The sequence below is a fragment of the Narcine bancroftii genome, chromosome 2 (assembly GCF_036971445.1).
Source record: "Narcine bancroftii isolate sNarBan1 chromosome 2, sNarBan1.hap1, whole genome shotgun sequence".
Taxonomy (NCBI): domain Eukaryota; kingdom Metazoa; phylum Chordata; class Chondrichthyes; order Torpediniformes; family Narcinidae; genus Narcine; species Narcine bancroftii.
Window position 1 is genome coordinate 187,735,044 of NC_091470.1, and position 15,290 is coordinate 187,750,333.

The 15,290-nt window shown below is 42.6% G+C and overlaps 1 protein-coding gene across 1 annotated transcript in view; it reads right to left on the reverse strand.

Annotated features, from left to right (window-relative positions):
- The window catches only part of LOC138754790 (tapasin-like), a 33,035-nt gene extending 19,848 nt beyond the window's left edge, over positions 1–13,187 (reverse strand). Inside the window, exon 1 of the mRNA XM_069919609.1 lies at positions 12,918–13,187. Within this exon, the coding sequence (XP_069775710.1) occupies positions 12,918–12,984 (67 nt within the window). The 5' untranslated portion in view covers positions 12,985–13,187. The remainder of the gene's footprint in view (positions 1–12,917) is intronic.
- Positions 13,188–15,290: the final 2,103 nt, after the last annotated feature.

Sequence of the window (15,290 nt, forward strand, 5' to 3'; positions counted from 1 at the left end):
TGTCTATCTCATTGTCGATCCTTGCATCTGATGAAATGGTGCAGCCGAGATAGGTAAACTGGTTGACCGTTTTGAGTTTTGTGTGCCCGATGGAGATGTGGGGGGGCTGGTAGTCATGGTGGGGAGCTGGCTGATGGAGGACCTCAGTTTTCTTCAGGCTGACTTCCAGGCCAAACATTTTGGCAGTTTCCGCAAAGCAGGACGTCAAGCGCTGAAGAGCTGGCTCTGAATGGGCAACTAAAGCGGCATCATCTGCAAAGAGTAGTTCACGGACAAGTTTCTCTTGTGTCTTGGTGTGAGCTTGCAGGCGCCTCAGATTGAAGAGACTGCCATCCGTGCGGTACCGGATGTAAACAGCGTCTTCATTGTTGGGGTCTTTCATGGCTTGGTTCAGCATCATGCTGAAGAAGATTGAAAAGAGGGTTGGTGCGAGAACACAGCCTTGCTTCACGCCATTGTTAATGGAGAAGGGTTCAGAGAGCTCATTGCTGTATCTGACCCGACCTTGTTGGTTTTCGTGCAGTTGGATAATCATGTTGAGGAAATTTGGGGGACATCCGATGCGCTCTAGTATTTGCCAAAGCCCTTTCCTGCTCACGGTGTCGAAGGCTTTGGTGAGGTCAACAAAGGTGATGTAGAGTCCTTTGTTTTGTTCTCTACACTTTTCTTGGAGCTGTCTGAGGGCAAAGACCATGTCAGTGGTTCCTCTGTTAGCGCGAAAGCCGCACTGTGATTCTGGGAGAATATTCTCAGCGACACTAGGTATTATTCTATTTAGTAGAATCCTAGCGAAGATTTTGCCTGCAATGGAGAGCAGCGTGATTCCCCTGTAGTTTGAGCAGTCTGATTTCTCGCCTTTGTTTTTGTACAGGGTGATGATGGTGGCATCACGAAGATCCTGAGGCAGTTTACCTTGGTCCCAACAAAGCTTGAAAAACTCATGCAGTTTGGCATGCAGAGTTTTGCCGCCAGCCTTCCAGACTTCTGGGGGGATTCCATCCATACCTGCTGCTTTGCCACTTTTCAGTTGTTCGATTGCCTTATATGTCTCATCCAGGGTGGGAACCTCATCCAGCTCTAGCCTTAGGGGCTGTTGAGGGAGCTGGAGCAGGGCGGAATCTTGGACTGAGCGGTTGGTACTGAAAAGAGATTGGAAGTGTTCTGACCATCGGTTGAGGATGGAGATCTTGTCGCTGAGGAGGACTTTGCCGTCTGAGCTGCGCAGCGGGCTTTGGACTTGGGGTCCAAATAGTGTTGCGCTAACCATACTACCCCATGCAGGTAATGTGGGAAATGCAGCAGTTAAATTTGAAAAGAGGAAGGTTTAATAAATAGTGACATGATAATGGGCACATACTCTGGTGATGTTAATTGAGGGATAAATGTTAGCCAAGCCAAGGTCCTTGACATTCCTCCTTTTAAGATTGGACTTTTACATTCACCTGAAATGGCAGGCAACCCCACAGTTTAACATCTCATCTGAAAGACTTTGTCTCCAATTACCCGACACATGATCTACTCCACTGAACTGCTGGCCATGATTTTCGTGCTTGTTTCCCCAGGGAGGCATTTGAACCAATAACTTAATCTCACTTAAAAGTGCTGCTATCTGAACCACAGCTGACCATTAATATAAAGGGGACTCTGTGGAAATGCAGTTTCAAAATAGTAATATCTGAATTACTGTATATTTTAGCCATATCACCATATACAGCACAGAACAGGCCAGTTCGGCCCTACTAGTCCATGCCGGAACAAATTCCCACCCTCCTAGTCCCACTGACCAGCACCTCGTCCATACCCCTCCAATCCTCCCCCCTCCATGTAATTATCCAGTCTTTCCTTAAACGTAAATAATGTCCTTGCTTCAACCACCCCTGCCGGAAGCTTATTCCACATCCTAACCATCCTTTGCGTGAAGAAATTGCCCCTCATGTTCCCCTTATAATTTTCCCCCTGCAATCTCAAACCATGGCCTCTGGTTTGAATATCTTCCACTCTTAATTGAAAAAGCCTATCCACGTTGGCTCTCTCTGTCCCTTTTAAAATCTTGAACACCTCCATCAAATCCCCCCTCAATCTTCTATGCTCCAGAGAAAAAAGCCCCAGGCTGCTTAACCTTTCTCTGTAACTCAAACCCTAACATCCTGTCCACATTCTCGTGAACCTTCTCTGCACTCTCTCTATTTTGTTTATATCCTTCCTATAATTCGATGACCAAAACTGCACACAGTATTCCAAACTTGGGCTCACCAATGCTTTGTACAATTTCATCATAACATCCCAACTCTTGAATTCAATACTCCGATTGATGAAGGCCAACATTCCAAATGCCTTCTCACCACTCTATCTACCTGAGTATCAACTTTGAGGGTACTATTTACCATAACTCCTAAATCTGCACTCCTCAATTGTCTACCATTCAATGTATAGGACCTATTTAGATTTGCTTTTCCAAAATGCAACACTTCACACTTATCCGTATTAAATTCCATCAGCCATTTCTCAGCCCACTCCTCTAGCTTTCCTATATCTCTTTTTAAGCCAAGGTAATCTTCCTGACTGTCCACAATACCACCAATCTTTGTATCATCTGCAAACTTACTTATCCAATTTACCACCCCTTCTTCCAGATCGTTAATATATATAACAAACAATAGTGGACCCAGGACCGATTCCTGAGGAACTCCACTAGTCACCAGTCTCCAATTGGACAAACAATTATCTACCACTACTCTCTGACACCTCCCATCCAACCAGTGCTGAATCCATTTCACTACATCCTTACTTATACCTAATGCCTCCACCTTTTTTCCTAACCTCCTGTGGGGAACTTTGTCAAAAGCCTTACTAAAGTCTAAATAGACAAAATCCACAGCCTACCCTTCATCAATCTTTTTTGTAACCCCCTCGAAAAACTCTATAAGGGTTGTTAAGCATGATCTACCCGACAAAACCATGCTGACTACTACCTATCAATCTTTGTTCTTCCAAATATTTGTAAATGTCATCCCTCAGAACACTTTCCATCAACTTACCCACCACAGACGTCAGACTCACAGGTCTATAATTTCCAGGTTGGACCCTTTCTTAAACAGCGGAACAACATGAGCCATCCTCCAATCCTCTGGCACTACCCCCATAACCAGTGACATCCTAAATATCTCTGTTAATGGCCCCACTATCCGTACACTGAGTGTGCAGAGTCTCCCTGAGTGTCTTTGGGAATACTTTGGCTGGACCCAGAGATTTATCCACCTTTACCTTTTTTAACACTGCCATCACTACCTCCTCAGTTATCCTTATATGATTCATGACCTCCCCACTATTTTTCTTTACTTCAACTGGTACAATTTTTTTTCCCCTAGTGAATACCAAGAAATAATTTAAAATTTCCCCCATCTCCTCTGACTTTTCACATAGCCTACCCTCCCTATCTACAAGGGGTCCAATTTTTAATCCCTCACTAATCTTTTACTTTTAATGTACCTATAGAAACCCTTTGGATTTATTCTTACTCTGCCTGCCAAAGCCTCTTCGTGCTTCTTTTTGGCCTTTCTAATTTCTTTCTTAAGATTTTTACTACACTCCTTGTAGTCCTCTTTCAATTTCTCATCACCCTGCTGTTTATACCTCTTGTACACCTCCCTCTTTCTCCTAATCAAATTTCTAATATTTCTCGAAAACCAAGGCTCCCTATGACTTCCAGCCTTTCCTTTGATCCTCACTGGGACATATCTACTCTGTACTCTCAAAATTTCTTCTTTGAATATTCTCCATTTTTCATTTACATCCTTTCCTGAAAAAAATCATGTCCCACTCAAAACTCACCAAAGCCATTCTCATTCCTTCGAAATTTGCTTTTCTCCAATACAGAACCTCAACATTTTTTTTTCACACTATAAACCACATTGATCAAGATACATACATTTTTCTTTTCAAATATATAGTGTCATTTTCTCCTCCCCCCTTCCTCTTCCCATCCCACCCTCCCTACCTCACCTCCCATTCATTTAAAGTACAGAATCTAAGATACATTAAACCCGTCAAACAATGTTGTCACTCAATAAAAATAAACAAGAAATTCCACTGAGTCAATTCTTTTCATTTCCTTCTCTTTCTGTCATTTTAGGTGGTAGATGTCCCTGGTAGGTTTTCTCTATAGTGTTTCATGTATGGCTCCCATATTTGTTCAAATATTGTAATATTATTTCTTAAATTATATGTTATTTTTTCTAATGGAATACATTTATTCATTTCTATATACCATTGTTGTATTCTCAAGTTATCTTCTAATTTCCAGGCTGACATAATACATTTTTTTGCTACGGCTAGAGCTATCCTAACAAATCTTTTTTGTGCACCATCCAAATCAAGTCCAAATTCTTTGTTTTTTATGTTACTTAGGAGGAAGATCTCTGGGTTTTTTTGGTATATTGCTTTCTGTGATTTTATTTAATATCTGGTTTAGATCTTCCCAAAATTTTTTCACTTTCTCACACGTCCAGATTGCATGAATTGTTGTTCCCATTTCTTTTTTACAACGAAAACATCTGTCAGATACTGTTGGGTCCCATTTATTTAACTTTTGAGGTGTAATGTATAGCCTGTGTATCCAGTTATATTGTATCATAATGTAACCTCGTGTTTATTGTATTTCTCATAGTTCCAGAGCATAATTTCTCCCATGTTTCCTTCTTTATGTTTAAATCTTGTTCCCATTTTTGTTTAGCTTTACCATTTGTTTCCTCATTCTCCTTTTCTTGCAGTTTAATATACATATTTGTTATAAATTTTTTGATTATCATTGTATCTGTAATCACATATTCAAAGTTACTTCCCTCTGGTAACCTCAGACTGCTTCCCAATTTGTCCTTCAAGTAGGATTTCAGTTGGGTGTATGCCAACACTGTATCTTGAGTTATATTATATTTATCCTTCATTTGTTCAAAGGATAGGGATTTATTTACTGAAAAGCAATTTTCTATTCTTTTGATCCCTTTTTTCTCCCATTCTCTAAAGGAAAGGTTATCTATTGTAAAAGGGATTAGCTGATTTTGTGTCAGTATTAGTTTTGGTAATTGATAATTTGTTTTATTCCTTTCCACATGAATCTTCTTCCAAATATTGAGCAGATGATGTAATACTGGAGAATTCCTACGTTGTACCAATTTTTCATCCCATTTATATATGTTCAGGTATCTTCTCCCCTATTTTATCTAGTTCTAATCTAGTCCAATCTGGCTTTTCCCTTGTTTGATAAAAATCTGATAGGTATCTTAATTGTGCAGCTCTATAATAATTTTTAACATTTGGCAGTTGTAAGCCTCCTTGTTTATACCATTCTGTTAATTTATCTAGTGCTATCCTCGGTTTCCCCCCTTTCCATAAAAATTTCCTTCTTATTTTCCTTAACTCCTTGAAGAATTTCTCTGTCAAGTGTATTGGCAATGCCTGAAATAGATATTGTATCCTTGGGAAAATGTTCATTTTAATACAGTTTATCCTTCCTATTAGTGTTAGTGGTAAGTCTTTCCAATGCTCTAAATCGTCCTGTAATTTTTTTCATTAGTGGATAATAATTGAGTTTATATAGATGGCCGAGATTTTTATTTATTTCTAGGTATCGTATTGCTTGCATTTGCCATCTGAATGGTGATTCTTTCTTAAATTTTGAGAAATCCGCATTATTCATTGGCATTGCTTCACTTTTATTTGCGTTAATCTTGTAACCCGACACTTCTCCATATTCCTTCAATTTCTTATGTAATTCTTTTATTGATATTTCTGGTTCTGTTAAGTATACTATAACGTCATCTGCAAATAAACTGATTTTATATTCCTTGTCTTTTATTTTTATCCCTTTTATTTTATTTTCTGTTCTTATCAATTCTGCTAGTGGTTCTATAGCTAACGCGAACAATAAGGGCGATAGTGGGCATCCCTGCTTAAGTTAAATTGCTTTGATATATATCCATTTTACTGTCACTTTCGCCAATGGCCCCATATATAATGCTTTAATCCAATTAATATATTTCTCTGGTAAACTGAATTTTTGTAGTACTTTGAATAAATAATTCCATTCTACTCTGTCAAAGGCCTTCTCTGTGTCTAAAGCAACTGCTACTGTTGGAGCTTTATTCCCTTCTACTGCATGAATTAAGTTGATAAATTTACAAATATTGTCTGTTGTTCGTCTTTTTTTTAATAAATCCAGTTTGGTCTAGATTTACTATTTTAGGTACATAGTCGGCTAATCTGTTTGCTAATAGTTTAGCTATTATCTTAAGTAAAGATATTGGTCTATATGACGCTGGTGCGAGTCGATCTTTCCCTGTCTTTGGTATTACTGTAATTATTGCTGTTTTGCATGAATCTGGAAGGTTTGTGTTTTATCAATCTGGTTGATTACTTCCAGGAGGGGAGGAATTAATAAATCTTTAAATGTTTTATAGAATTCTATTGGGAATCCATCCTCTCCTGGTGTTTTATTATTCGGTAGTTTTTTATTATTTCTTGTATTTCTACTATTTCAAATGGTTATGTTAATTTATTTTGTTCCTCTATTTGTAATTTTGGTAGTTCAATTTTAGTTAGAAATTCATCTATTTTCCCTTCTTTCCCTTCGTTTTCAGTTTGGTATAATTGTTCGTAGAATTCTTTGAAGTTTTCATTAATCTCCGTTGGATTATATGTGATTTGTTTGTCTTTTTTCCTTGATGCCAATACCATTCTCTTAGTTTGTTCTGTCTTAAGCTGCCATGCTAGAATTTTGTGCGTTTTTTTCTCCTAGTTCATAATATTTCTGTTTTGTCTTCATTATGTTCTTCTCCACCTTATATATTTTATTTTTTTTATCTGCCAATTCTCTTCTTTTAGTTGTATCTTCCTTCATTACTAATTCTTTTTCTATATTTACTATTTCCCTTTCCAACTGCTCTGTTTCCTGATTGTAGTCCTTCTTCGTCTTGGTTACATAACTTATTATTTGCCCTCTGATGAACGCTTTCATTGCGTCCCATAGTATAAACTTATTTTTCACTGATTCCGTATTTATTTCAAAATACATTTTAATTTGTCTTTCAATGAATTCTCTAAAATCCTGCCTTTTAAGTAGCATGGAATTTAATCTCCATCTATACATTCTTGGAGGGATGTCCTCTAACTTTATTATCAATATTAAGGGTGAATGGTCCGATAATATTCTAGCTTTATATTCTGTTTCCCTAACTCTGTCTTGCATACGAGCTGATAACAAAAATAGGTCTATTCTTGAGTATGTTTTATGTCTAGCCGAGTAATATGAATATTCCTTTTCCTTTGGGTGTTGTTTCCTCCATATATCCAAAAGTTGCATTTCTTGCATCGATTTAATTATAAATTTGGTTACTTTGTTCTTTCTGTTAATTTTTTTCCCAGTTTTATCCATGTTTGAATCCAAATTAAGGTTGAAATCCCCTCCTATTAGTATGTTCCCTTGCGTGTCTGCTATCTTCAAAAATACATCTTGCATAAATTTTTGATCTTCTTCGTTAGGTGAATATACATTGAGTAAATTCAAAAACTCCGAATACATCTGACATTTTATCATTACATATCTCCCTGCTGGATCTATTATTTCCTTTTCTATTTTAATTGGTACATTTTTACTGATTAATATAGCTACTCCTCTAGCTTTTGAATTATATGACGCTGCTGTTACATGTCCTACCTAATCTCTCTTTAACTTCTTGTGCTCCATTTCAGTTAAGTGTGTTTCTTGCACGAATGCTATATCAATTTTTTCTTTTTTCAGTAAATTTAGCAGCTTCTTCCTTTTGATTTGGTTATGTATTCCGTTAATATTTAAAGTCATATAGTTCAACATAGCCATTTCATACTTTGTTTATCTTTCCTTTCCGTTTCCTCATCATCACCTTTCCTTCTTATCCATTTCTGCTTTCTTGTTTTGAACACTTTATAAGACAACATTTCTAAAACATCAAACATTTCCCTTATTCTCCTATCTAAAATTTCTTTAACCCCACTAACCCCTCCCCTTCCTGAGTTGCCCTTTATCGCTTGTCAGGCAACCACATCTCCCCTCTCCATTTGGATTTGCGAATTCACTTGCAAGCGTCAACTGATTTAGCAGTGACCGTAACTCCTCCCCACCCAGCCCCCCCCAGAAAAGATTTCAATTTTCATATATAACAAAGGTCACTCTCTTAATTCCCTCCTTACTTCCTCTCTTCCCTTTCATTCCCTTATTAATTCTTATCTATACTCTATATATTTTCCTTTAAATATGGATACACTCATGTACACACATATATACATACACACATACATATAGTTCATGGTCATTTTTAGTCTCGTTACATGTTTTAATCTCTCTGCCTGTTTTGTAGTTGTTCTGCAAATTTTCGTGCTTCCTCCGGATCCGAGAATAGTCTGTTTTGCTGCCCTGGAATAACTATTTTAAGTACCACTGGGTACTTTAGCATAAATTTATATCCTTTTTTCCATAGGATCGATTTTGCTGTATTAAACGCCTTTCTCTTCTTCAGGAGTTCAAAACTTATGTCTGGATAGAAAAAATTTTTTTGACCTTTGTATTCCAGTGGCTTTTTGTCTTCTCTTATTTTCTTCATTGCTTTCTCCAATATATTTTCTCTTGTTGAATTTCTTAAGAATTTTACTAAAATGGATCTTGGTTTTTGGGCTATTGTTCTATGTGCCCTTTCTATTTCCATTTCTTCCTGTAATTCTGGTCTTCCTAGGACCCTGGGGATCCAATCTTTTATAAATTCTCTCATATTCTTGCCTTCTTCATCTTCCTTAAGGCCCACTATCTTTATATTATTTCTTCTATTATAATTTTCCATTATATCTATCTTCTGAGCTAACAGCTCTTGTGTCTCTAACTTTTTTATTAGATTCTTCTAATTTCTTTTTTAAGTCCTCTACTTCCATTTCTATGGCTGTTTCTCATTCTTCCACCTTGTCCACTCTTTTTCCTATATCTGACATGACCATCTCTATTCTATTCATTTTTTCTTCTGCACTTTTAATTCTTCTTTTTATTTCACTAAATTCTTGTAATTGCCATTCTTTTACTGATTCCATATATTCTTTAAAAAAAATATCCATTGTCTTCCCTTTCTCTTCTTCTTCCATTTCTCTATGTTCTTCTTCTTTTTCTTCCTCTGGATTGGTCATCTGTTGTTTCCTTGTTTTCTTTTTACTCTCTTTCTTGTTCTCGTTGTTTTCTATGTTCTCTTCCTGTTGTGGTGTTGCAGCTGTCATTCTCAGTTGTGGAGATCAACTCCTCAGCTGGTCCCCCCTCCCGTCAGTGTTTTTTTTTCATGCGCATCGCACATGCGCTACTCCTCATGCATGCACGGTTGCGCACTTTTACTTGGCTCCGCGAGCCATTTTTGTAGTCCTGAGCTCGGGACTTCCACTGACCTTAGGGAGCGGGCTTCTCTCTCCGCAGTGGGCCTCCTCAAACAGGTAAGGCCTTCACCTTCTTCTTCCGACGTTCTTTCTTCTTCCCGTTGCTTTCGACTTTTCTTTCTTCGCTGCCATTTTCTTCCCACCTTTACTTTCACTTTGTTTTAATTTTTATTCTTGCGCCTTTGTGTTTTGTGTATTTTTTTAAAACTTTTCCGGAGAGGGCTGGAGTTCCCTGACCGGCCACTACTCCATCACGTGACTCCTCAGAACCTCAACTTTAGGCCCTTCTTTGCTCTTCCCTAAAACTACACTAAAACTAATAGAGTTGTGATCACTAGACCCAATTTGTTCTCCAACATTAACCTCAGACACCTGACCTATCTCATTCCCTAACGGGAGATCCAGTATTACACCGTCCCGAGTTGGTTCCTCGACGTATTGATTAAGAAAACTATCTTGCACACATTTGACAAACTCTAGCCCATCCAGCCCTATTTCTGTATGGGTATCCCAATCAATGTGAGGGAAGTTAAAATCTCCCATGATCACTACCTTATGTTTATTACACATATATGCTATCTCCTTGCAAATTTGTTCTTCCAATTTTCTTGGCCCATTTGGTGGTCTATAATGCATTCTTATTAGTACCCTCATGCCTCCTCCACCCCTCAATTCCACCCAAACAGCCTCACTGGACGATCCCTCCAAACCATCCTGCCACCTCATGGCAGTTATGTCCTCCTTAACAAGCAGAGCAACTCCTCCCCCTTTTTTACCCCCTATTCTATCACATCTAAAACATTTGTATTCTGGAATATTTAGTTCCCAGTCCTGACCCTCCTGTAACCAGGTCTCACTAATTGCCACAACAAGTGCTAATCCATGCTCTAAGCTCATCTACCTTTTTCACTATGCTTCTTGCATTAAAGTACACGCATTTCAGAGAATGACCCTCACATATATTCCCTATTCTACCTTTTACCTTAACCTCCATCCTTCCTTTGTTATCTTTATCATTCTTAACTAGGTGGCCATGCACCCTAGACACTGCTTGCAAACTCTGCTCCCCACCCCCCTGCCAAACTAGTTTAAACCCTCCCCCACAGCTCTAGCAAATCTGCTTGCCAGGATATTGGTCCCCCTCCAGTTCAAGTGGAGTCCATACCTTTTGTACAAGTTCGACTTTCCCTAGAAGGGATCCCAATGATCCAAAAATCTTATCCCCTGCCCCCTGCACCAGCTCTTTAGCCACGCATTCATCCTCCTATTTCTACCCTCTCAAACGCGTGGCACCAGCAGCAGTCCAGAGATTACTACCTTAGAGGTCCTGTTTTTTAACTTCCTGCCTAATTTTATGTATTCCTGTTTCAGGACCTCATCCCCACTTCTAACTAAGTCATTGGTCCCCACATAGAACATTAAAGCACAGAACAGGTCCTTCAGCCCTCGATGTTGTGCCAACCCATATACAAAAAGTACTAAAGCCTTCCAGCCTTGTAACGCTCTTTTTTTCTTGTGCCCAAGAGACTCTTGTGACAGAGTATTTTGAAGTGGTTTAGATGGACCACGACTTCTGGCTGCTCACCTTCCCCTTGCAGAATTCTGTGAACTCAATCAGAGAAATCCCTGACCCTAGCACCAGGGAGACAACAGACCAACCTGGATCCCCAATCTCATCCAACAAACCTCCTATCTGTCCCTCTGACAAGTGAGTCCCCAACCACAATTATCCTGTTCTTGTCCCTCCTTCCCTTCTGAGCCTCAGGGGCAGCCCCTGTGCCAGAGACCTGACCCCCACAACTCATCCCTGGTAGGCTGCTTCCCCCAGCAGTATCCAATGCCAAATACATGTTGCTGAGGGGCACTTCCACAGGGGTACTCTGCACTGGCACTCTCCCTCCTTTCCTTATGGTCACCCAATTCCCTGACTCCTGACTGTCTCCCTGTAACTCCTCTCTATCACTACCTCTGCTTCCCTTATGATCCTCAGTTCATCCAATTGTAACTCAAGCTCCCTAACACGGTCACTCATTATATGCAATTGGATGCACCTTTTGCAGGTGTAATCATCAGGTACAGCTGTGCAGTCTCTGATTTCCACACATCCCACAATTGGAGCACTTAACTACCCCAACTGACTCCATTACCTCCCTTCTCAATGTATATAGGTTATTTAAAAAGAAAAACTAAACAAATAATACTAAAAGACTAACCAAAAAGGACACCTTACCACACAGGGAGCTCCTTCTTACCGAAGTCCCTCAAGCCCAAGTCTCCACTCCTTCACTGCCCCACTCCTCACTGGCCGCTCCCTCCCCTTTTTACTCCTTTTTATCGACCCTTTGACCAATTAACCCCGTCACTTTCACCAAGCTCCTCCGACTGGATAAATTTTACTGGATACATTATACAAGATTGCAGGATACATTTAAAGATTGGTCAATCCAAGAAACAGATTGTGCCAAAGACTCTAAGTAAATGTCAGTCATAGAGAATGCATTGTTTTATCACTTTGTTCCTGCCTGTGGCAGATTCATTGCTCTTCAGTTTGGGACATTTTCTAATATCAAATTCTCTGTCACTGGCCTTGTGCACTGCCAAGTAAGGCCAGCTGCAAATTGGAGGAACAACACCTTGTATTCCACCTTGGCAGTCTCCAATCAAATGGCATCAGTATTAACAGTTCTGTTAACCCCTTCCCCCAGCTCTCTTGTTACCTCATCTCCCTGTCTTCCTCCCTCCAGCTCCTCACCTCCTTTCTTTTTTTTAAATTTTTTTATTTTTTTATTCGATGAACCATACTGACCAAAATACACACAAACATTTCCCTCTTGAATATAATTTTAAAACATTTTTTGGGGGATACAGCGCGGTTACAGGCCATTTTACATCCCATTAGCCTACAACTCCCGGGGGGGGGGGGGGAACTGATGCGGGGAGACACGTGCAAACTCCTTACAGGCAGCGCGGGATTCGAATCCTGATACCAATCGCTGGCACGCCAAACTGTGCCGCCCCGATGAGCCGATACTCGGTCTTCCCAGGGTTGTTTGGCAGGACAACTTTGTTGAGGGTGATGGAAGCCTCCAGAGGGCCCCCTTCGGCCTCAATGAACCCGATTGCTGGGATCCTCAAAATGCATCCCCGAAACCTCTGCACTAAAATGCAAAATACTGGACTAAATCTTTAAAATATATATATTAATTACATCTGCAGTCTGCCAGCATCCTATGCACAATTTGTTTTTCCTGTCAAACGTGCATATAGGGCCACCCACTGGGGATGGATGTGGGAGAAGAACTTGCAAACTCCACACCGACAGCACAGAAGGTCGGGATCGAACCCAGAGCTGCGACGGGGGGTGGGGGGATGGTGCACCGAACGAGCCTGCAGCGCTGCGAGCAAAGGCCTGTGCATGGCTAGCAGTACAAGATGGGTTGAACCGCCGGGGGGGGCGCGGTGGCGGGAGGTGGTCTCACCTGCTGCGAAGGACAGGCCGGTCAGCAGCAGCAGCGACAGAGCGAGCGGATAAGCGGCAGCGGCCATGCCCGAGTCCGGGTCCGGATGCGCCGACTCCGGAGCGGCTGCTTTTGCTTTCACTTTCCCCTTCGCGCACCCTGTGATTTCTCGGAACTGTGGCAGGGCGGGAGGCAGACGAGGCCGTGACCGAGACGGGGAATTCGGACTCTCGGCTGGAAATCCCCCGCAGAGACAAAGCGGATTAAACACGGTTGCAGGTGCAAGACTTTCCCCTCGGATCTAACTCATTGTCAAGATCACACGCTCCACCCCCCAACCCCGGACTCTCCACCTCACCTCAGTCCCCTGCATCCCTCTCCATCCCCGTACATATCCTCCACTCCAGTCCCCTGACCCCTCTCTATCCCTATACACATCCACTTCTCCTGTCCCCTGCACCCCTCCCTCGCCCTGTTCACCACCTCCAGTCCCCTGCACCCCTCCCTATCCCAATACACATCCACCCCTCCTGTCCCCTGAACCCCTACCTAGCCCTATATCCACCCCTCCTGTCCCCTGCACCCCTACCTAGCCCTACATGCACCCCTACCTAGCCCTACATCCACCCCTCCTGTCCCCTGCACCCCTACCTAGCCCTACATCCACCCCTCCTGTCCCCTGCACCCCTACCTAGCCCTACATCCACCCCTCCAGTCCCCTGCACCCTACCTAGCCTTGTACACCCCCTCCTGTCCCCTGCACTTCTCTCTATCCCTGCACCCCTCCGTTGCCCTGTGCACCCTCTCCTGTCCTCTGCACCCCTGCCTAGCACTGAAGACCCCCTCCCTATCCCTGTACACACCCCCTCTCTATCCCTGTACACACCCCTTCCTGTCCCTACACCCCACCCCATACACCTCCAACTCTCCACCTATCTCTAACACACCTCCCTATACCTGTACCCATACCCCTAAACTCTCCACCCTTCCCCAGCATTCCTCCCGATCCCTGTACACTCCCTACCCAACTTTCCACCTCTATCTCTGAAGCCCCCTCCAGTCCCTACATCCCTTCTTGACCCTGTATCACTCCTGACACTCCACCACTCCCAATCTCTGTAACCCCTCCTGTCCCTACATCCCTCCCTATCTCTGTAACCCCCTCCTGTCCCAACACCACTTCCCAGCTCTGTAACCCTTTCCTGTCCCTACACCCCTCCCTATCTCTGTCACCCCCTCTTGTCCCAACACCACTCCCCAGCTCTGTAACCCTTTCCTGCCCCTACACCCCTCCCTATCTCTGTTACGCCCTCCTGTCCCTATACCCCTCCCTATCTCTGTAACCCCCTCCTGTCCCTACACCCCTCCCTGTCTCTGTAACCCTCTCCTGTCCCTAAACCCCTATCTCTGTAACCCCCCTCCTGCCCCTATACTCCTCCCTGTCTCTGTAGCCCACTTTTGTCCCTACACCCCTCCCAATCTCTGTTTCCTCCCTGACTCTCTACCCATCCCCAGCTCTATAAACCTTCCATTCCAACAAGGGAGGCAGGTGGGTGTAGCAGTGCCTTTTCAGCACCAGTGATTGGCACTGGAGTTCAAATCCCACGCTGTCTGCAAGGCGTTTGTATGTTCTCCCTGTATCTACGTAGATTTTCTCCAGGGGTTCTGGTTTCCTCCTACCCTCCAAAAGATACGGGGGGGAAGTTGTAGGCCAATTGGTGTAATTGGGCAACATGGGCTTGTGGGTTGAAAGGGCCTATTACTGTGCCATTGTAGAACCCTAAAATAGTCATGTCCAACATTTTGTTGGATATATTCAGATAATTTTAAAAAAAACTTTCGGCCGGTGTTCGCTGAGTGAAAGCAGAGATTGGCGTTCCCCGGGGCCAGAGCGGAGCAACCAAAGTTAAAACGTGCCACAGTACCCCGCGGGTGCCCTTTGGTGGCCAGATGACCCAGTACTGAGGCAGGCCACAGCGGCCGGCTCAACGCAGGATCAAGTGGCTGTCTCGGTTACCCGTGGATCCCCCGCCCACACTCTGTGTTTCTTTGGTGCTGGCAGAGCGGTGGGAGAATTGTGGGTGACAAAGGCGGCCATTCCTCCCGCATTGAGCTGCGAAATTCCAGAGTGGCCCCGTTGTTGAGAAAAATGGAGCCACCGAGTTTAACCCCACCGCTAACAAAAACTCTACATTTCCAGGTGGTTTTCATTGTGCCCTGAACTGTCTGTCACCTATCGGGAGTCCGGGACGAGTCTTCACTGACAATGCGAACAGCTGGTGTTTCTGGTCTGTGCATCCATTGCTGCCTCGTCTAGTGTTGGAAGGGGGGGAGGGGTGACAGGTGGCCAGGGCTAGGAGTGAGATGGTCGGGCGAGCCGAGGAGAGCGGCGCC